Genomic DNA, 23111 nt, shown 5'->3' with positions numbered 1-23111 from the left:
TGTAAGTTCTCACTTTTACAGGACCTTCCTCCAGACAGTATGGAATGGGTCTGACACTGAGCACAGTGGAGGGTCTGATTATGGGACCATGGAGGTATATCATTTAGCCCTCACTTAAAGTAGAAAAATACCAAAATAAAAATACTCCAAGACCCAGATTACAAGCAAAACCTAAGAAACTGTCTTTGGTTTGTGTCCTGTATTTGTTTGAACTGTGTTTTCCTCCAGTTTTCTGTTTGTCAAGCTTGAGTTTGCAGCGTTCAATTCTTTGGAGACTGTCTCGTCTTTTGTCCAAACAAAGTACACTTCACACCTTATGCTTCTTATTCAGTTATTGTTAAATTTAGTTCAGTCAAACAGGAGACATAAAACACACCACTTCATGTGTATTCAAATGTTTCTCAGGAAATACCTGCTTGTTGTGGGGTGTTTCACTGAGAAAAGAGTTTTTAGAACTGGACAGAGATTAAGACTCTGAACAACTGTTAAAGGTAGTTTTCAGGAAAAAGTACAAAAGGTATTATGGTCTGTACTTGGCATGGATCTAGGTATACCTCATATGGCCACTTCCTAAACCTGCAGAAGCAGCAATAATTACTCACCCTGGACAATCTGGAAAATTAAATTAAAATTTATTGTGAAAGTCAATGTGAAAACTGACAGGAGTCATACAGCTGAGAGTGGACCATGTGTATCTGCCTCATATCCATTTCATTATTATGACCACTAATAGAAAGGGACTTAATGGAGAGAGGAATAAGTCAATAAAAATTGACTTAGCAGGCCCACAGTGGGTGAGAGAGAGAGGAGAGAGCAGGGGAGGATGGGAGAAATGGTTACTGGAGAGGGAGAGAAACAGTGGAGGAAGCCGTTCAATTGGAAGGTTCTGCTTTGAAGAGCAATTTCATTACTTTCCACAAATGAAAACTAGCCCGACACAAGGTCCATTCTGCTGCCTGTGAGTGTATCGCATTTACACACAGTGAGCAGCTGCATTCTTACCCATAGTGGGTGGACGAGGTTAACTCAAACCCGGATTTCAATATATTATTACTCTGCTAGTAGTAGGTTTGTGCAACCAACTCTAATTCAGATAGCACCAGTTTCTGGGCAGACTGCCATGGTATTCTTGTACCAACATCAACCCAGAATTTCCAGTTGTACTTGCACGCTTGTAAAAAAAATAGTATGAGCAAATTGCTGGGAAATTTATGGAGCATATTCACGCTCTCCAGAGAATGAACCTTTCTTATACTGGAAACTATCTTAACGCAGATGGTGTCAAATAGTGATTACATTGTGCAATCACATTTACTTCATAATGATATGTGAAACCAAAAAAAAAAAAAGGTGTCCATTGCCAATTTAAATATTCCTTTCCTGTAGTCTGAGGAGTTGTGTCTGACCCTGTTACTGAGTATGGTTCATTTTCGTAGATGTTACATTTTTTAGACTCTAACTCCTCTTTTAATTATTCATCAGTGCGCAGAAGGACCACCACTTCATAATCACACAAACATCAAGGTGTGGTTTAGCGCTGACAAATTAGTGATTGTGCACAATCAATATATGAGCTTGCTTGCACTGTGTCTTGACTTTGTGTAAGGGTTAGCCTTAAATCTGAAAATCCTCCCATATCACTGTAAAGTCACCAAGGCTGCTGTCATAGAGTCCTGGCAGCGTTTCCAGTTTTCACTGTCTGTGGAGCTGCTCCAACATTAGTCTGTGCATGACATCATCACTACAGTCTGTCTCCGAGCTGTTTAGAAGAGGGAGGGAGTGGTTCAGATTCTCCATTTGCACAATTACGATAAAGATAAAGAAAGAAGGTTTTTTCTTCCTTTCCTTGTAAGGATGTCTTGCAAATGAATTGTTAGTTTGTGGCCTTGTGTGTTTTGTTTCTGTGCTGTTGAAATGGTTGGTTAAAGAGCTGTTTCAGTGGAAGGTTTCAGTGTGACAGTCTGGAAAAAAATGTTTTCAATCAATATATAATAGCAGCTATTATAGAAAAAATAAAAAACACTGATTATAGTGGAATTGTTAGCTACATTAATGCGAATATTGTACACTTTAGAATTTGTTTAATTTCTTTTGCCCATGGGTTTTTGTTCTGTGAGTCTCTTTTGAGAACTTCTTGGCGTATCGTGGTGTAGCGTTCATGGACATACACATGGAGTATTGTGAACTGGCTGACCCAACAGCAACCTTTTAATGTAAGAATCCACAGATTAATTGTGATCAGTCACAACAACTGGAAGTTGCATGTAGAATTTAGGAAAGAGATTTGACATTCACATCATCACACACCATTAGTACTGCATTACCTCAATGAGTTAACAGGATTTTTTTCCTATATATGCCTATTTGCGTATTTTTAACACCACTAATGTGTTTGAATTTCGTTTTGATTCCCGATGATGAAAATGTATTGTCCCCCTTCATCATTTTTATGATTGGAACCTAGAATGAATGTATCTAAAGCTACCTTGCAGATAAATTGTGATGATTTGTTGTAGTACTTTGTTACATTTGTAAGTCAGCTGGTAAAATATCTGGCTTGTTCAAACACACACATGTATTCCTAGTCAAACTTTGGTCAAACATGAATAGTATATGACCATTCCAATAGTGTGACCTTTCACTGTATGGACTGTTAAATGATTGTAATAATCGCTGGTGTTTACAGCCTGCCTGGGTTCTGTCTGCCTGTCTAAAAGACATCCATCACTGAAATGTGATTAGTCTCACTGGGGCTTCCCTCTCCTGCTTTTATTGCTGCAATGAATCCTCTTTCTCATGATTACCATAACTCTTGATACATTGGCTGTAGCGGACATCATTCCTACATATCTCGCAGTTACTGATGTTTTAATTATCAGAAAAGGACAAAATGACTGCGTTATCCTAATTTTTTTTGTCATTGTCTGAGCTGTAACCAGATGACAGCTAATCTCCTCTGTGATAGACGGGTGAACACTGAGGATGGCTGTGATGCGTGGGCTTCCAGGATTCATATGTGACAATGGTCTGTTCACTGACAAATGACAAAAGTTGAGAGGGCCTTGGAGATAATGCAGCAGCAGTTGAAACAGAAGTAAAAGTAGTTCAGTAAAGAATGTTCACATGCATCAGTACCCAATAAGTAGTATTTGTATAGCTAAGTATTGATTTTTGTGTTATTTACCTGCTCTTCTCTAATGATGATTTACAGGCATTCCAACAATTTCTTGGTAATTAACCATTTACTCATCCCAACCCAATTGCCAACATTAATGTTGGCAATACACGTTTCTGCAAACCACAGTTATGTTGAAACTTCTCATCTTTTAATGTTGCATCTTTAAGTTTCTTTAGGTTCAGTTTTCTATTTTATGTCATGACAACACTGTTGTTATGCTCTATTTAGATTTAGGCCCAGCAATCATTTGTTTAGGGTTAGGAACAGATCATGTTATGGCCAAAAATGTCTGTGTTGGTTGCCCCAAACAATGCTGGAGATATCCTGACTTCCCTTTAAAATATCTGTTTTTTGTTGCCACAAACACAGCTGGAAATGTGCAAAAGTTTTATTAAAAACACCCAGTTTTGTGGCCTGCCTTCACATCAGACATGTCTGGGTTTTGTTGCAGCTGGAAATTATCCCGAGGTATCCAGTGGTATAATTGAAATAATTGAAAATGCAGTCTTGAACTGTGGTCACTGGTTTGGCAGCCTCCTCACCTGTAACTCCACCACCCCCTCAATCTCCTGATATGAAAGTCAGCTCATAAACATGTAATGTTAACATGATTTGAAACATTTTGTGGAAATGTCAATTTGGTATGTAGCCTATGACGCAAACAAATGTGAACTAGCAGTGGTTTGCAGAGATGTTAACTGCCAACATTTTGTTCTGGTGACTCGGCTGATCATCTAGTAAAATTCATCCAGTCAATCTACAGCTACTGCAGGCAAACAAAGGTGAAGAGCACAGAGTACAGCAAATAGCAGATAGCAAGATAGATATCTGTTGTAAAAATTAGTGCATTTAACAATCTAACAATCTTTGCATGTCCAAGTCACAATAGGAACAGTACTTGAGATTGGGTTTTTTTTTCCGCGAGCGATGGACACAGAGATGGAGAGGCAAGGAGGGATTTGTGGATGAACAGACAATTTGATTGGCAGCTAGGAAAATCATTTCAGGAGGCCATGCCAACAGAGGCTAGCACCATTAACTGTGTGTGTGTGTGTGTGTGTGTGTGTGTGTGTGTGTGTGTGTGTGTGTGTGTGTGTGTGTGTTTGTACATATCCATATAATCCATATGAAAAAGGACATTCTGTTAATCTGCCTCAGACTTGAATGAAACACCATAATCATAATGATAGTTTCAATACATCCTGAAGAGACACCCCACCTGTGTATGCGTGATGATGAAGTACGAGTGTTTTCAGTGTACATATATATTTATAGTGCTGAACTGCATCTCACTCTAAATGGTGCAGTGGGGCTGAACTTGTCATTTTCCATTAGAACAGGGCTTTGACTCTTGAGTGCATCTTCAGGCCACTCTCTCTCTCTCTCTCTCTCTCTCTCTCTCTGTGTGTGTGTGTGTGTCTGTATGTGTGTGTCTGTGTGAGACCTCAGTAATCCTCTCACAGAGCTAAGACACAGTGATCCAGACACACACAAGCACACATACAGCAGCTATGTTGTCTGTTAGACAATCAGGCGAGACAGAGTCCAAATTGCTGCCTAATGAGCACCAAGACTGTGAAAGTATGAATGTGTGTTTGAGATTGAAAAGCTAGTGTGTGTGTGTGTGTGTGTGTGTGTGTGTGTGTGTGTGTGTGTGTGTGTGTGTGTGAGTGTGTGTGTGCGTGTGTGTATGTGCGTCTGTGTGTGTGTACAGTATGTGCTTGAAACACAGAAGGATAACAAATAATGATCACAAACAACATGTTCTTTCCAGTGATTTGGTACAATTTGATTGTATAGATGCTGCTATTAAAGAAAATACCACTGTGTTATTATGATCTAATAGATTCATCCACTTCAATGTTCTCAGTAAATGTCACATTGTATTTAAACATTCTTGTGAATATGGGCCAATTTTGTCCTGGTGGTGGAACTACTACATCCAAAGTTAAATTAGAAATCATCCTCTGGACATGATTGATTGACAAGTTGATTGTTGTCTGTTAATCTACAGGGATTAATACAGTGTAATTTTTGATCAAAGACACGATAAACCCTCTATTTTAAATGTACATTGTATACAAAAATGTCACCAGAATAATAATATAAACTTAGAATTTAAGGGCTGCCAAAAGTGAGGCCTGTGGGCCAAATATTGCCCACCATTAACATTTGATTTGGCCTCACCTTGAAAGGAAAAAAAGTGAAAAGTCAACAACAAAACAATAAAGCAACCGTATTCACCTGTTCTTCAGCACATGAGAGAAAACAATTTCAGATTAGATTTGGCGAAAATAGATCACCAGGTTTTTTAAATAACAATTTGTCAGGATGTCAGAAGGACATTTGATCTGAAGATGATTACTGAAATAAATTAACAAATGAATAATAAATAATGCAATGTTGGTAAAAACATATGGTTTTGACAATGTTAAAAACCAAAATAAATATATCATCGTTCATCATGAACTCTGCCTGAATAATGACTAGTAAAGGTTTTATTTAGAAATTTAAAGATATTTACTGATTACACAAAATAAACTTTGTGTTAAAGCTCTGTGCTTATTTTCTATTGATTATTACTTTAGTAATACTTTTTATAATAACCATAAGTGACAAATGGTTAATCTATAGGTAATTCAACTTGAGTTAATTGTAATTTCACTGTTAATTAAATATTTTATAAACCAATTACTAAGCATTTGTAAAGGTTTATAAACATCACTTGCAACTTTACACACACACATATGTATATGCATGTATATTAACAACATTAAAACCACTGACAGGTGACAGGTGATAACATTGATCATCTCATCACAATGCGATGTTCTGCTGGGAAACCTTGGGTGCTGACATTCATGTGAATGCCACTTGACACGCACCACCCATCCAAACACTGTTGTGGACCAAGTACACCCCCTCATCACAACAACACTACCTGATGGCAGTGGCCCCCCAGCAGGACAATGTGCCCTGACACACCACAAACACTGCTCAGGAACAGCTCGAGGAACACAATAAAGGGCCCAAGGTGTTGACCGGGCCTCCAAATTCCCCAGATCCCAATCTGATCGAGCATCTGTAAGACGTGCTGGAGCAGGTCTGATCCATGGAGGCCTCGACCCCCAACATACAGCACCCAGAGGATCCACTATAAAACGCCCTGGTGCCAGACACCACAGGACACCCTTAGAGGTCTTAAGTCCATGTCTTGACACGTCAGAGCTGTTTGGGCTGCACAAGGGGAACCTTCACAATATTAGGCAGGTGGTCATAATGTTATGCCTGATCGGTGTATATATATATTTTGTTGGCCCTGGTTTTTGCAAAGTCCACCAACCTTTATAAAAACTCTGTTTTATGACATTTTTCAAGATGCTACTATGAAGTACATAAATAGTAAAACATATTGAGATATCAATATGTTATCAGGGGATGCTATCTAACAGCCATTGTATATGTAACTGCTGTATTTGAAATAGTAGCAAATGGTCAACTCCATTATCAGTGCTGCAGTAATTTTGAATAATAGTACAGCAAATGCACGCTTGCAGTTATATATGTCTGAAAATATTTACCTCTTCTTAAACAAAGAAAACAGCTACACACATATAGATGCCGCATACAGCCGTTTGTGTTTAGCCTGTCCCAGTTTTTACCAGGTCACTGGGTCTTTCCCGCGCTTAAAGCCCAAATATGGAAATATGACGAGGATTATAACATGGCTGAAATTCAGGGCACACACTCACACAAACACACACTGTCAGAAACACAACTGCACAGTCAGACACATGCAGATTTTTGCAGATAAGAAAATATTTAGATGCAAGACACACATGCTGCATTAAACATTGTCTCAGAAACACCTTCACACATGCTCATAGCACATTTATATCACACTTCTCCTCTCTGTGCCTGTCCATCTGCCTCACAGTTGTCACACAATTGTGGCCTGAATCTCATTCTTTGTGTGTATTATGAGCCAATGAGGGACAATGTACATGAATTGACTCACAAGTTTGTATAGGGAACCAAAATTAGCATGTAGCACATTGGCGTTGAGCATTAAATGGAGTCAGTCAGTGCAAAATGGTAGCATCCTACTGGGCATAGCAGACATCTTTGTTCCTCCGTTACCGGCTCGTTTTTGGTCGAAAACACACTGAAATTGTACGCTTGACGTTTTCCAAAAACTGAAACAATCATGAAGAGAACAGACTATGAGTCTGTGCAAATGGATGATGTGAGTGTTTCTGTTGTGTGTGTGCAAAATGTGCATTAGTGTGACTGTAGCGCTCGCAGAGCCGCGCTGTTGCCATGACAACGCTACAGGCAAAGTGGGTCAGCAGGCTCCTGCCACACCCCTGTTGGCATGGCAACAAGGCTGGTCAATTAAACCTGAGCAGCACGATGACTCACACACACACACACACACACACACACACACACACACACACACACACACACACACACACAAACCCCTTCTGTGCAACAGGGAGGTGAAGGAGGGAAGCAGCGTGTGTGTGATTCTCTTCATCTTTCTGTTGGATTGTCGCTCTGTCTACATGTAGGCTTCAGTGAGTCGGCGAGGCTGCATGTGTGCTCATTTTGATACCTTATGTGTGGCTGTGTGTGGATTTTCGCAGACTTTTGAATTGAAAGCTGCTGATATTCTTCTTATGATTATTATTAATCATTATCACAACTGGATAGCCTAGGGCTATGTGGAGCTAGGTGAGCAAGCAGCAGACATCACAACAGGCTGTGACAGGCAGAGACACCTGTCAATCTGGCAAAGAAGCTCCAAATACTTCTCTTTGAACTGTGATATGTTTTTATGGGACCAGACATCTCAAAATTAAACAGAAACATACATAGAAGAAACTAGACTAAATCAAGATGTATATTATTAATTGTGAATATCGTGTTCCAAAAATGTTCCTTTTTTTAATGATTTTAATACAGATCATAATTTTTTTCATATTTTCTGAGGCAGCATCTGGAAGCACTTAGAGACACAACATCTTAAGTGACATCCACAGTGATTTTACCAGTCAGTGGTAACCAGGTTACCACTTCAATAAACCCAGTTACCTCCACTCTCCCATCAACATGCACTCTTCTCTCCTGCATATGTATCTCTATAAGACAAATCAGTTAAACAACGCCATAATACAACAGTCCACAGAAAATGTAATTATTTGTTATGGTGGCACACCTATTTGTGTAGTTCCAGTTGTTCTGGAGACATAATGTTAAGGTGTGTTTATGCTCTGTATCTAATTCTGTTAAGATGGAATAGTGTTACCTGCCCTCCTAACATTAGATGTGTGTTCAACGGGAACACATTGTCATGAACACAATATGTGGATTGTTGAAGTATTTCTGGACTAAAAGCCTTTCCCCTGCACTGAGGCCTTTCCTCCTCATTATTCTAAAAGAGGAAAGATTACCCTTTTATCTGGTAGCAACTACAGCAAATCACAGTTACAAAGGCAGCCGCACAAGTGAGTCATTTTGGAATGCCTGAATTGTTGGTGCATCAGTCACAGCCACTGCACAGTTATATAATATGACTGAAAGTGAAGAACTCTAATTAATCACGTCAACACAGGAGGATGGAAAAGTGATCACAAGGAAATCTTCAGCAGCACTGACTGGGACACACAGAGCAATTATATTATATCAATAAAGGATTGGATTCATCTAGATTTATTAACAAGTAGCCCGCAGGTTTATATGATTAATGTTTTGTTTTATTTTGTAATGATGTAAATAGAGGCTTTAGATAACAGCCTGTACATCTGTTGCAAACTTTGGATATGTCTAATTAAAACTGCACTTATTTCTATATCTGAGATGAAGTTAAAGGGTCAGTTCACCCAAATGACAAACATATTTCAAACTTACCTCTGGCAGTATCTAGACATGCAGTTCATTTTAGGTTTGATGTGATGGGGTTTTGATATTCTGCCTCCACCCTAATACAGTGGAAGTGTTTAGGGTTTAGCTTTGTTTGTGGTTCTCATAGCATTAAAAAAATATATATTTTAAAAACTCAGCAGCAGCATCACTTTCCCAGACGCAGCATCTCTGTTGATCTGGTTTATTTCACAGACATGCTGTTGACAGTCATTAAACGGGGCCATTTCCAGGATGAACTGATAGAAGGTCCGGTTCTCAGCAGCTTTCTTGCCTGACCACTCATAAGTGCCCGTGCAGTGATATGTATACAGCTTTATTTCCCCTTGTACATTAGCTGTGCTAGCACTATCCCCCAGCTTCCATTCTTTAAGCTAAACTAAACTACATTTACCTTGCGAAGCAGCGGGTTTTGTGAGATCACGTGATCTTGCAAATCCATGTTGCCAGACTTCAAGTTACACACTTGTGGCTGAACACCCAAAGCTTCGAACCAATCAGTGTCTTGTGAGTAACTGGTTTTGATGTGATAACCAGTGAGAGAAGTGACTGTTGGTTTGAAAACAACAATGGCAGCTCCTCAAGAGGTTAGCATAGATGCTACTCTAGCATGTGTTATGTCGACACTGGGGATATATTTAATTGAAAGAAGAGCAAAGAACGACAATGACAGCTTTTCATGATGGAAAGAATTTCGCTCTTCTCATTACTGGCTTCGGTAAAAGTCAATTTAATTGGTTGAAGTTAGCCTAGTTAGTTTAGCATCACCAAAAACAATTGTGACTGGTTTAAAGAAATACAAAAAAGCGTTTCTTTCCCCCCTGTACATCAGAATGAGAATTGGTGCAGCGCTGACACAGCTCTCTGGAGATAGATCTGGCTATGCATGACTAGCCAGTAATAGACGGTGATAGACAGATGGTTCATCATATCACCTGCCAAGTATTTTTGAAAGTGCCCGCTTTTTTTACATTATCTAGAAGTGCCTTTTCCAGATGGTTCTGTGTAACAAACCATCTGGTGCTTCAGGTTAAAGCTACATACATCCTGGATGTCTCTCTGCACTGGACAGATGAAATGATACTGATTGTCCCAGCAGCCTTATATATATTCCTAACATCACCATCACCATACCAACGTGTGTGTACTTGCTTTTCTCCTTCAGCTTTTTGAATCATCAACATTACATATGAACATTTTGCCGACTGCTGTAACCATCATGCTGAATGAAGCTCCTGTCAGCACTACAACTCTGTCTTTTTGTGTCTTTTCAGGCTGTAAGGAGTGTTGTGAGCGATGTGTGGGCAGTCTGCCCTGGGCCTCGCTCATTGCCACTATCCTCCTCTACATGGGCGTGGCCTTGTTCTGTGGGTGTGGCCATGAGGCTTTGAGCGGCACCGTCACCATCCTCCAGAACTACTTTGAAGTGATCAGAGCCCCAGGAGAAACACTGGATGTGTTCACCATGTGAGTGATTGGTTTTGACCTTTTCTTCTCAGGAAGATTAAAAGATGCACTTTTTCATTCACATTTCAGATTCACATTTTCATTAGCCCCTTTTAGTTAGAAAATGCGCCACATTTGCAGCCAGGTAAAGGCTGCAATCTGCCGTCTTGTCCATGTGAAACGGAGGTGTAATAGGCTAAACATGTGACGTGACGTGAAGCACGAAGTTGGGCGTGAACAGTGACGAGTGATCTGGTTATTGATGATTCTCTCGGCTGTGATGGTTAGCATCTCCCAGATCTCAGTGGCTTTCCAGTTGCTCAGCTTGACGTCCGCGGGTGAAGTGATGAACTTACTGCTGTGATCAGCTGTTTCCTGCTTTTAAAACTCCCGGCTGTGGGTCACACAACAGTGCACATCATCGACACCTCCGCCCATGTCGTGCAATTGCCGGCACATCGACGCCTTGGATTTACATAGCAATGGAGGCGGCAAAAAGTGTACCCTCCTAGGCGTCATATTGGCCGACCACAACAGACACCCAATATCCCGCGGTCTGTCTAAATTCGCGGACCTAGCCGCAAAAAGGACAGCCAAATTGGCGGGTTGCTGTCCAGTATAAAATGGCTAGTGTGTCGCACAATATCTGTAAAGTTTCTGAGTTGATTTCTAATCTCTCAAGCTGCAGTGTCTGTTTCAGTGCTGATTCAGCAACAATAATCTGCTAGCAGATTTTGCTGATTTTGTCAGAAAGCAAATATAATGCATATACAATTCAAACATTCCATCTGAATGCAACTTTAAGCAAATTAAAACTTTTTTCAATTATTTGACTGAATGAAGCTCTTTGACGGTTGAAACCCAAAACACTGGAGGCCTATTTCTGAAAAACCCTGTAAATTAAAATGAAAAAAGCCCACACAACACCAGAGAAGACTGAAATAGGACACATGATTCAAACTAGGCCTTGAAATAATATTGTCATATATTTAGGCTATATCACGATACACTATATACTTCTTCTACACCACTTCATAAATGCTAGGAAATGTCAACAAAATCAAATAACACAATATGTTTTTTTTTACTAAATACCTTGTTATCAATATTGTGATTAGAACAAGTAGAACAGTCTGTTCAGAAAATGTCATCACTTTACTGTAATGCAGCCTTAAAAACCAGGAAAAGACAACACTCATGCCATAACATGATATAACAATATCCAGAATCTGGTACAGTATTTAGTCTCATATCACAATAACGATTGTGTATATATCAGATCAGATACAAAAGGAAGCCCATTTCCACCAATGTAATCTTTCTCATCATTGAGCATTTTTTTTCTTCTCACAATTACATAAATCATAATTATAACAAATCTCATAGTTGTAAGAAACAAAGATTTTTTGGTGTTTCTTGACAAAGCTCTGGCTAGGTTTGGGCCCACAAACCACCTGGTTAGGGTTAAGAAAAGATCATATTTTTTTCTTAAAATGCCTGTTTTTGTCACCACAAACACATCAGGAAGTTGTTCAATGGTCTCCTTAAAGATATCCAGTCATTTCACTCTTTGAAATGTTGAAACACAGTCTTGAAGTATGGCTTTCTGCCTGCTCCATGTAACTTGACCACCATCCCCACCACCTGCCTATCACACATACTATACAAATGCAAACATATACGTGGTTTTGCAGAAATGTAAATGACAACATTTTATTCTGGTGACTGGGCTGGTCAGAAATTCTTCCACGGCTAAAGGCATGTGTTATACAAAGAACAGAAAAACTCACTATGTTTTCTGTTTTGGGTCAAACGTGGAAATAAATCCAGTAGGAATCAGACAAATGTAAAAGTGAGTGATGAGACCATGCAAGTGCTGGTGGTTTCATCCACTGCCTCAGCTGCCTCCATCCCAAATCCAGGTTCCCCCTGTGCTCCCACTCATTAGCTCTGGCTTGTTTATGGCAATTACACATATTCATTTAGCTGAAGAAGTCTACAAATAACACTTCAAGATGCAGTGTAGCATGAAAATACCAAATTCTCATTAATTACTGACACTGTGGGTGTGTGCATGTTCTCTCCACAGTATTGACATCCTGAAGTACATCATATACGGCCTTGCAGCTGGATTCTTTGTGTTTGGAGTGCTGCTGCTGGTGGAGGGCTTTTTCACCACTGGAGCGATTAGGGATCTCTATGGAGAGTTCAAGATCACTGCCTGCGGACGTTGCCTGACTGCATTCGTAAGACATCTTTGTAACCAGTACACTTAATCTTTATACTGACGTTTTCATTTGTTTTGTCACACTTGGAGATAATTACAGTGCCTTTAGCTAAATGTTTTAGGTAGTTTGCAGTAAAATATTATGTACTCAAAGGATAAAGCTGATAATATATTTGAATTTATCATAATTTTCTTATTGTCAAAAAATACCATAAAAAGACCAAATAAAGATAGATCCTACTAACAAATTTTATCTGTGTATCCAAAGATATATGTTCTTCCTTTTGTGCCATAGAGCTCCACTGTTGTCCAAAAACATGTTCCTTCATTACCATGAACACACAATCCCACACACACTGTCCTGCTGCTGGAAATTCTCAAGAGGGTGCCGAATGTGGATTAATCTGCCTCTGAAAATAGTCACCAACAAACACACCATTTCCTCCTGTTTAAGTAACATCTGCTAAGAACTAAAGTGAGCCGCTGTTTTAGGAATACCTGAAATATTTTGGTAGGAGGTAAGAGCCAGGGAAGTCAGAAAAAAATAGGAAATCACCGGTTTTCTTTTTTCCATGGGATGAATTGTTTGATGTTATCTCCCTCCAGATGAAGTCATACCATTTTCAGGTCCTGGATAAACATAATTAGATTAATAGAAACTCAACGCATTGTCATTCATAAAAATACTTTTATAGATACAGTATCCTTTGAAATATTTCAACGTTGAAAAGTTGTTTTCACACATGTAATTTAATTGTTGAAAACTACGTATTGTGAGCAAAAATAAGAAATGTTGCTCTTGCTATTAAAGGTCCAGTGTGTAGGATTTCAGGATATTTAGGGGCCAAAATGGAATATAATATACATAATCATGTTTTCATGAGTGTCATTGACCTTAAAGAATCGCTGTGTTTTTGTTACTTTAGAATTAAACCCATCTATCTAGGTATTCAGTTCATTACGATCTGTGACCTCACTGCTAGATGCAACCACATCCTACAGAGTGGGCCTGTATCATGAAGCTGACAGTCAGACTAAAAGTCCAACATGTATAATTTCATCTTAATTAAAATAGAACACAGTTGATTAACATTTGACTAATAGTATTATATAATGATAAGTCTATATGCTATATATTTTAGATAATGTAGTGATGAAGTCAGGCAGCATTGGCACTGCCAACTGAAGCACAGCAAACACAGAGTGTTTCTGAGAAGCAGTAACTGTTTTAGAACAAACCTAAGACTGGCCCAACTCAATATATCAGTCTGACAGATCTGTGAGCAGTTATTCCCTGAAATATTAGATATTTTTCATCTGCGTTTCTCACTGCAAAGCCCAGTCTGCATGTGGCAACTCTCTGTTAGTCACGTCTGATTCATGTGGAGGAGGGAGACGCAGAGAGAGATTGAGCATTGTCCACATCTGCTAAGGAAATGTTTTCGTCACATCAGTGGAGAGGGAAGGCTTTCTGGTACAGTCCTCCGGAGACAGCAAGGCACGCACGCACGCACGCACACACACACACACACACACACACACACACACACACACACACACACACACAGGTTTGGCCTGAGAGAGAAAGCTTAAAGGCAAAAGAGAAAAGCGCAGAGTTGAGAGTAGTCAGTTGTGTAAGTGTTTTCTGTCTGTGTGAAATGATGGAGGGAATTAACACAGTATCTTCACACCTGTGCAATGAATCACATAGAGCATGAATTTAATTTACAAGCACCAAGTATTAACAGCATTATGGGAAACAAAGGCTGCAGAGAAATGTTTGTGCATGACATGTATAAATGAGCCGACATTATGGATGCCATATATAAGGTAAATGTCACTTGGACACTCCTGTTGGCAATCATTCCTTAAGTTTTTAAGGTGCTTCAGAAACACATTATCATCTGTGCCACTCATGATGTCTTGTCTCTGTGTTGCAGCTGATGTTCCTGGCCTACCTGTTCTTCCTGGTGTGGCTCGGCGTGACAGCGTTCACCAGCCTGCCGGTCTTCATGTACTTCAACGTTTGGTCCATGTGTCAGAACACCAGCGTGGTGGAGGGAGCCAACCTCTGCCTGGACCTGCGTCAGTTTGGTGTGTACAATGATAATGTGACGTATCTCTGAAACGGATGGATGGAGGTGTAAAATCTACCTTAATGTAATTCTTTATTCTACCATGTTTTTGGTGTGCTTAATGTAAATGTAAGCTGAATGGCTAGTTTTTATTGGCATGCTGTTAATGGGCATCCTAGAATAAATAGAAATGATACAACAGTTACAATAGTTAATATACATACAACATTATGATAAAACTCAAATATAATACAGTTAACAAAATCCAATATCAGATGATACAGGTGGATAACAATAACATCAGTGTTGACATCAGTGTCAACAAGCCATTTCCTGGATCTACTTTCACATAATTTTTATCATGGAAATACCATCTCTGCATCATCTTGTGTAATGTTCTTACAGTATTGGCAGCTGGTGGTCTTTTTCTGCAGTATGTGGGGCTAATGAACAAATCAAATCATAAGAAAGGCAGTAAAAAAACAAGAGACAAGAGACACAAAATCTTCTCTGTTTAAAAGCCACAGGGCGTGTAATGGTGCAGTCAGGTAACACTTCCTTGTTCTGCTCACTTCAGTTCAAACACAAGGACACGTCAGAGAATAGAATCTATCTCTCTTGGCTCTCTGGGTTCCTGCTTGGTGAACTTTGAGCTGCTTTTGATCAGACCCATTTGTCCACTGTGCTGTTCCAGCCTGAGTAGAACTATTAGAACTGCCCATATTGTGTTCAGTGATACCATTTAGATCCCAACATTATAAGTTATACAATTTGAAAGAAAATCGATTTTTCTTCCCTATGGGATTGATTACAGTGGAAATGGTTTTCACAGGGAAGGCTGATCAGCTTCTGAATGCCGTCCGTTCATGATTCATGTGCACTTGAGTTAGTGCCAATGAATAAATTAAGGTCCTCCTAATCCTGGAGATCTCATTTTCATGCACTGCCTGATTACTGAAGGAACACATACTGTGTGTATCCTTCCTCTCAGTGCAGGCAAGTTTATGGCGACTCACCAAAATACCAAACTGGCACACACCATGGAAAAACCTGTGTGTGTGCAACTAATTTGCCAGATTACCAGTAGAAAGCCTACAGTGTACCATGTGCCACAATGAAGCCCAGGATGTTACACCTACAAAAGGACTTATTCAGCTGAACTAACGTGGGCCTTATTATGGTTAAAGGACAGGCGACGAGGTAGTGCATGTGTATTTATTAGGAGATGTGGGTATAAGGCCTGTGGACTGAACATGTGATGGCAGTGGTATTCCAGGGATTACTCAGGCAGGCCTGTGATTTAAAGGTTAGACACAGAAAATGTGGCTACGAGAGTGACTCTTTGTGTCCTTGGCACTCCTCTCACATTCTGAGAAAGGATATGTCGTTTTACGTAGGTCTGTTTAGGAATCCACATTGACACATTCTGTACAAGTTAACAGAATACAAACCCTAAAACGCAGATGTGCCTAGTGTTATAAAACAAAGAATGTAGTTATATAAAAAAATAAAACGTGTGTACACAGTTAAATTTTTATGAGTTTCTGCACAAAAAATAAGTGCATATAACTGTTATTTAAAGGGCAAGTCCACCAATTTACACATTAAAAGTGTGTTTACAGGTCTTAGGGAGTACTATTGCATATGTGAACAAAGTAGTGTAAAACCTTTTGTGGCTCCAGGGGAAGCTGCACGTAATCTGATAAATTGCCTCCAGTGATGTCCCATTAAATTGCATTGTGGTTTATGTAGTGTAATGCGCCAGCTTTTGAAAAGCAGTCCACTGGTCTATCATTACACTCCCATAACACTGATGGACTCTTTATGGACAGTTTAAAAACAAATGAATCAATACAGCAGAACCATAGATATCATCTTTTAATTCCACACATTATTCTTCCTTTTTAAAACGCCTACACTACCCACTTTATAAATCAGATTTTGGAAAGTGGCATTATTAATTCCAGAGTTATGTGATTTATGATGTGTATTTAAGAGGCACTTTTAGTCAGAAAAAAACAGGAGTTACTGTGAAGATAGAAAGATCTGAAAAGGAATGAAAGATTTCTTAATATATGTAATGACTACTGCCTGGGGAATGAGTTTGTTTGAGTGTAAAACCATGGGCATTGTTCACGACAGAGAAGTATCTGTCTAAAGACATTATCTCTCCATTTTTGAGTGAACTTTTCCTTTAGCCTTAAACCATTACAGACTGATGAACCAGAGATAATATGTAAACTAGGTGCATTTCAGAGAAACCCTCTGCTTCTTTTTAATAAACTTAGCTTGTGTTGGTGATCTAACTGGTTGTTTACCATTGTACATGGTTTTTATTTTATATTTGTCCTCCGTACCACTATGTGTGGTCAAGAGTAAATCTAAAAGCTGAATTGTGAAAGAATCTGAAATAAGCACTGTTACGTTTAGTAGCTAGATGGAGTTTTTGAGAGATAGGATCACGTTAGGAGAGGATGGCTCCTACACCAGAGTCAGATGCGTCCAGTTCTACTACAGACTGTCAGAATGGGTCAGGATGTTTGAGCACAGGGGCACTGGTGAATTATCTGTTGAGTTGTTTGATAGCAGATGTAGCTCCCTCTGTCCACGAGAAGGTGAGCAGGTGGAGGTCAGATGGGTGAGGTGTGCTGCTACCTTGCTGTAGTCATGGACATGTTAGTGGGGTCAGGCTAGAGCTGGCCCTGCGCCACCACATAGCCCAGGAAGTTGACAGCAGAGGAATGTAACTCACATTTCTCGGGTTTCACAAACAATTTGTTTTCCAGACGCCTCTGGAGAACCTTGCATGGCAGAAGGGGTTCAAAGGAGTGTTTTATCCTTTTTGGCAACAAAGAAGAATCCTGCCCCTAGCAGAGAAGAAGAGGGTCAGATTAATCCAGCCATGAGAGAGTCACTGATGTAGCCCTCCAAGAGGTCTGGCTCACCGATGTGAGCTCACTTCACTAGTGAGCCTGCTCTTTTGGTTTAGAAGGACATCAAGTGAGGAGATGGCCAGGTAAACCACAGTAGATGCAGAGTCTGTTAAGAAAACATCTTTGGCGTTCAGTAGGTGACAGGCAAGTCCAACCAAGTTGCATGGGTTCCTCCAAGGCAGCAGGGGGGAGCTCAAGTAGGTAGTGGGACATTGCGTAGGTCGCTGTTCAGGCAGTGTCTGTAGATAGAAGAGGGGGAGATATGGCTTGCCTACCAGTCTTTGTAGCCCAAGTCTGTTGTCTACATGAATAGTTGGAGAGATTAAATCTTTAAGGGGCTCAGAAAGGTCACAAGTGGCCAACTCATCCTGTAGGTCATCATTTACCCCCTTCAAAAATACCCTAGCTGACTGGGAGGCCTGTCGTAAGGCTAACAGATGATTACCTGTCTCTGGACCCTGTACTGGGTGGTCAAAGACCTCACGCATTTCACTAACAAAAGTAGAATATGAGTCAAGAATGACAAATTTCCCCTCCCACAACGCTGTGCCCCACTAAGCTGCCTTTCCCCTCAAGAGATTTATAATGTAGGCAATATGGGACTTATCTGTAGGGTAACTTGAGGGCTGCTGATCAAACACAAGAGAAACTTGGAGGAGAAAGCGGCTACAGGTGCCCAGATCACCTGAGTACTGTTCCGGAGGGGAAACAAGGGGCTCTCTTGAAGGGGGGGAGGTCGGTTGAGCAGGATGAACCACTCAGGGGTGCAGGGGTCGCAGGGGAAGGTGAAGCCAGTTAAGCTGTGATTTGATTCAGTTGAGCGCTTAGTTGGTTAAAATTGGAGCTGAGACCATGCAGGGAGTCCATTACCTTATGGAGAATGTGCTGATGTTGGCCGACGAGCACTCCTTGTGCACTTGTTGGAAGTTGTCTGGGCCTGCTGGGTCCATGTGGGCCAGATTGTTCTGTTACTACGATTAGTCGGTGAAAAGGCGCAGACAGAGACACATGAGGTTCCGCCATCTACCACGTGTGGAGTCAAAAAACAATCTGGCAGCAAGTGCAGAGCAGACCAGAGTATTTAAGCTGGAGCTGATGATTAGATGCACTGCAGGTGTGTGAGGCAGGAGCTCCAGCCCTCCACGAAAAAAACGCCCAGCCTCTGAAACGCACTTCTGGAAACACACAGGCAAAAACACACACCAGGCACAGGAAAAACCCACACTGCAAGTCCAAATCATGACACACTGATTGCATCATTAATAAATGGCACAATAGACATTTTTTTGCGATTTTTGCAATTGAGAACACAGTTCACTTCAGTGTCTTTAACACCATATTAAACCATACAATTAAAAGACTGATTGATTCCAGATATCCACCTTTGCACATGCTTACAATAAATACTGTATTTCAAAGACAATGTAATGTGAGGTATTCTTTCACATGATGCAGTCACAGCTCTGTCCACCATGTTGTTCTCCAGCGTGCCCATATAAAGCCAAAAGACACACAACAAGAGGCATTCTGTAGAGTCTCTTGCAGCACTGCCATCTACTGGCCGAGCTGCTAACAGACCTCCTGTCAGGAAACTAATTACTGTATCTAATGAACAGTTCTCATGGGGAATAACTGCAATGTTTCACTTCAATTACTGGTTCATAAAGGTTTGGATTCAGCACTGTGTGATAATGATGAGGTCACTGTGAGTGCTGTCCGGGCAGCAGCACACTGTGGTCATACTGGGCAGTTCCCAGTGGCCAACAGTGCAGGACGAGTGAGGCATTAATCTGTCAATTTTAAATAAATGCAAGAGAATAATATCCAAAGGTTCAGCCTTCTTGTTAAGTATGGATGACTGAAGTGATTTTGAAGATGATATTTTGTGTTTTTAATGTTTACCAGGAGCCGTGACCATCTCTGAGGAGAGGAAGGTGTGCACAGGATCTGAGAAGTTCTTCAAGATGTGTGACTCCAATGAGGTGAGATGAAACATGGACCATGACTGGTGTTTATTTTAGTTTTTATACTTGAAGTGAAAGGCAAATATAATGATTCATGACGTGTATCCAGACAAACATCAGGGAAATCAAAACTCAACACAAATGACTCTTGTGTGTTACAGCTGGACTTGACCTTCCATCTGTTTGTTTGCGCACTGGCAGGAGCAGGAGCTGCTGTCATCGCTATGGTGAGGACCATAACCCTTATATTTGATTGGCTATGAGCCTTGAGTACTATTAGGTGCTGATTGGTATGACTTCCACATATATGTCAGTTACACTGGAGACATGCCACCACCACTTTTTAAAAGCATCATTTGTTAAAAATGTTCTGAAAATAGCTCTCACCAAGAATTGTTAACTAACCAATGTAAATGAATGGCTCTGATGGTTCTCCATCAGCACCTGCAGTTGAAACATGCTGCGGCTCATTCGGAGGTGAAATTATGACAAAATCTTAACCTGACATGTGCAGTGACGTACACTGAGGCTACACAAAGGCCTACATCATGTGCAGGAAACTGCTTTTGTTCAAAAGATAATAGATGTGATCAGCATATACTGATATCCATGTTCGTAATATAACCTATCCATACCATAATTATTTACTCTGAACTCATCTCATCCCCTTATAACATTACATTGTTGAAGACCGTTTAAAGCAACGTGATGTAAATTTTTGACCTAAAATTAACAGAGATTTGTATTTACTACAGTGGTGTTGCACTCAGAAACTGCAGGGGGCGCCAAATCGCACAAAAATCAAATTTCTACATAATGTTGCTTTAAAAAATGTTGTTTTTTTCCCCATCTCAGGCTTTATGTCACCACCACTTTTCAACACAACACCATCAGCTTCACAATATAAATAAAATTGACACGTAGCTCACCAGAACACCTGTATTGCACTGTGGTCAAAACGTCCAGTATTGTACTGTATATGTTTTTAAAACTAAATGTTCTGTTTGCAGTTGTTGTTATCACTAGAAGCACAAATAATAGAAATAGGCCTCAGTCTCAAACCACCTCAAGGGAGACACAGAGAGAGGGGGACAGACAGAGACTGAGACAGAGAGAGGGAGACTGGGAGGAGTGACTTGTCTCCTGTGTGTCTGCAGTAACACAGACAATGAGTCAGCGAGCTGTTCAGGTGTGAAGGGGATCACTACTGTCATGTCATTTCTCTCTCCTGTCCATCACCAGTCTGAAAAGCAGAATGTTAACACACATCCATCTATTTTCTGTACCTGTTTATTCCTGTTTAGCATCACGGGGGGGTTGGAGTCTATCCCAGAAACACTGTCCACCTCCCCCACTGTTTTCTGTCAGAGAATCAAATGGTGAAGCATTTAAACACTAAAAAACCTTGGTGTAATGAGGGACATCTAATTTGACAACATATGAAAGTATGTCTGCTTTGCGGCAGCTGGTATGGCAGGTTTTTCTGTCAAAGTTTAAGATTTAGAGTTTATCAAACAGGGTAATATATTAAAGAATCCGTATCAGTGTGTATGCTTTAGGCTGTTTACAGTACATGTGAATCAGTCACCATCACAATGAGAGGCAGTAGAGTATGGCGAGCATATAAAAGGTTGTCTTTGTGATGGATTTGTGGAAGAGAAAGCATTCAAAATACTACTACTACAGGTATGCTCAGTTACTAATGTAATACAATATATAAAAGTTACAACAATAGAAATAAAAGTAACTACAGTATGATGGACAGTCGATTGACATTAACTGTTGAGGTAGTTCATTTCTAGAATACCTCAGGATGAATTAAATTGCTGTGCTGCATTTGGTCACCATGGGGCACCAGAGTTCGACAAGCTAAAAGGGAGAGTGTGTTTCATATACAATATTGTACACACTGTATACAATTACAATGTAGAATAAAGGTCTTGTGTGAGATTCAGTGGTGGCTGAATTTGACACTTTATTGACACTTAGTACTAAGAGAAGACCTGGCAGCCATTCTGAACTCACTCAGGGGCAGCGCAGAAAGCAGAGGGAACATCCTCAGTGATATCATATACGATGAATGCCTCAGCAGGTTAGGCCTAATCGAGAAGAAGGAACACAAGCCCAAAGCCAGATGTAGAAGGGAAAAGGAGATCTTCAGCTCATAAAAGACCGTAGAGCACTACGCAAGGCATGGAATAAGGCGGAGGAGCGGGAGAAGGAAGGTCTGAAAGCCTTGTGGGAGCAAATCAAGAGCCGCCTAACATCACTCAGGAGGGCAGAACGGATTAGAAAAAGGAGAAAGAGGAAGGAGAGTCAACGTTCAAAATTCCTAAAAGACCCTTTCAAGATGGCCAGAAGTTTGCTAGAGGAGAAAAAGAGTGGCAGGCTGGCCATGGCAAAGGAAGAACTCGAGGACCATGTAAGGAAGCAAATGTCAGATCCGGAGAAACACCTCCCTCTTGGATCCCCTGGCCATGTGCCCCAACCAGCTGCACCAGTCTGTGAGTTTGAGATGGCTCCACCAAAGCTGAGCGAAGTGAGTGCTATTGTCAAAAAAGCAAGATCAAGCTCTGCCCCCGGGCCAAGCGGGATTCCCTATAAGCTCTACAAAAGATGCCCTCAAGTCCTGAAGGAACTCTGGAAACTGATGAGGGTGGTCTGGAAACAGCAATGTGTGCCTGTAGAGTGGCGGAGAGCGGTGGCCACCCTCATTCCAAAACAGCAAGAAGCATCTACTATTGAGCAGTTCCGAAGCATCGCGCTGCTCAATGTAGAGGGAAAAATCTTCTTTGCAGTGATTGCTAAGAGACTGACCAAGTACCTACTGCAAAACAACTATATCGACACAAGCTGTCAGAAGGCAGGAGTCCCCGGGTTTTCAGGTTGCACAGAGCATGCGTCACTGATCTGGGATCAGATCCAATCTGCCAAGAAAGAGAAGAGGGATCTCCATGTAGTATGGCTGGACTTAGAGAATGCGTATGGATCTGTCCCACATCAGCTTATAAACTTTGCCCCAGACTTCTTCCACGTGCCAGCAGGTGTCAAGAGCATCATCGAGAGCTACTATGGTGAGTTGAAGATCTGTCAAGCGCTGCAAAACTATACAACTGGGTGACAACAACTGGACAGAGGAATAGCGATGGGATGTTCCATCTCACCCATTCTATTCACTGCTGCGTTTGAGGTCATTCTGATTGCCACAAGGATGATGGCCAGAGGAGTGCGCAACAGTGCAGGGCAACGCTTACCACCTCTGCGTTGTTTTATGGATGATGTCACCAACCTACTGCAGACAGCTGTTTGCACATCACGACTCCTCAAAAGAATAGAAGAACTGTTGTCCTGGGCCAGGATGAA

The 23111-nt window shown here is 40.7% G+C and overlaps 1 protein-coding gene across 1 annotated transcript in view; it reads left to right on the top strand.

Moving 5' to 3' along the window:
- The window catches only part of gpm6ab (glycoprotein M6Ab), a 37764-nt gene that overhangs the window by 6036 nt on the left and 8617 nt on the right, over positions 1–23111 (top strand). The window contains exons 2-6 of the mRNA XM_084341058.1: positions 10378–10570; positions 12639–12795; positions 14717–14870; positions 19690–19766; positions 19910–19975. Coding sequence (XP_084197184.1) covers positions 10378–10570; positions 12639–12795; positions 14717–14870; positions 19690–19766; positions 19910–19975 — 647 coding nt within the window. The remainder of the gene's footprint in view (positions 1–10377; positions 10571–12638; positions 12796–14716; positions 14871–19689; positions 19767–19909; positions 19976–23111) is intronic.

Source organism: Pagrus pagrus, assembly GCF_965226575.1.
Source record: "Pagrus pagrus genome assembly, chromosome: 2".
Lineage (NCBI taxonomy): Eukaryota > Metazoa > Chordata > Actinopteri > Spariformes > Sparidae > Pagrus > Pagrus pagrus.
The sequence above is the reverse complement of the archived record's forward strand: the minus strand, read 5'-3'. Positions and strand labels throughout refer to the sequence as shown.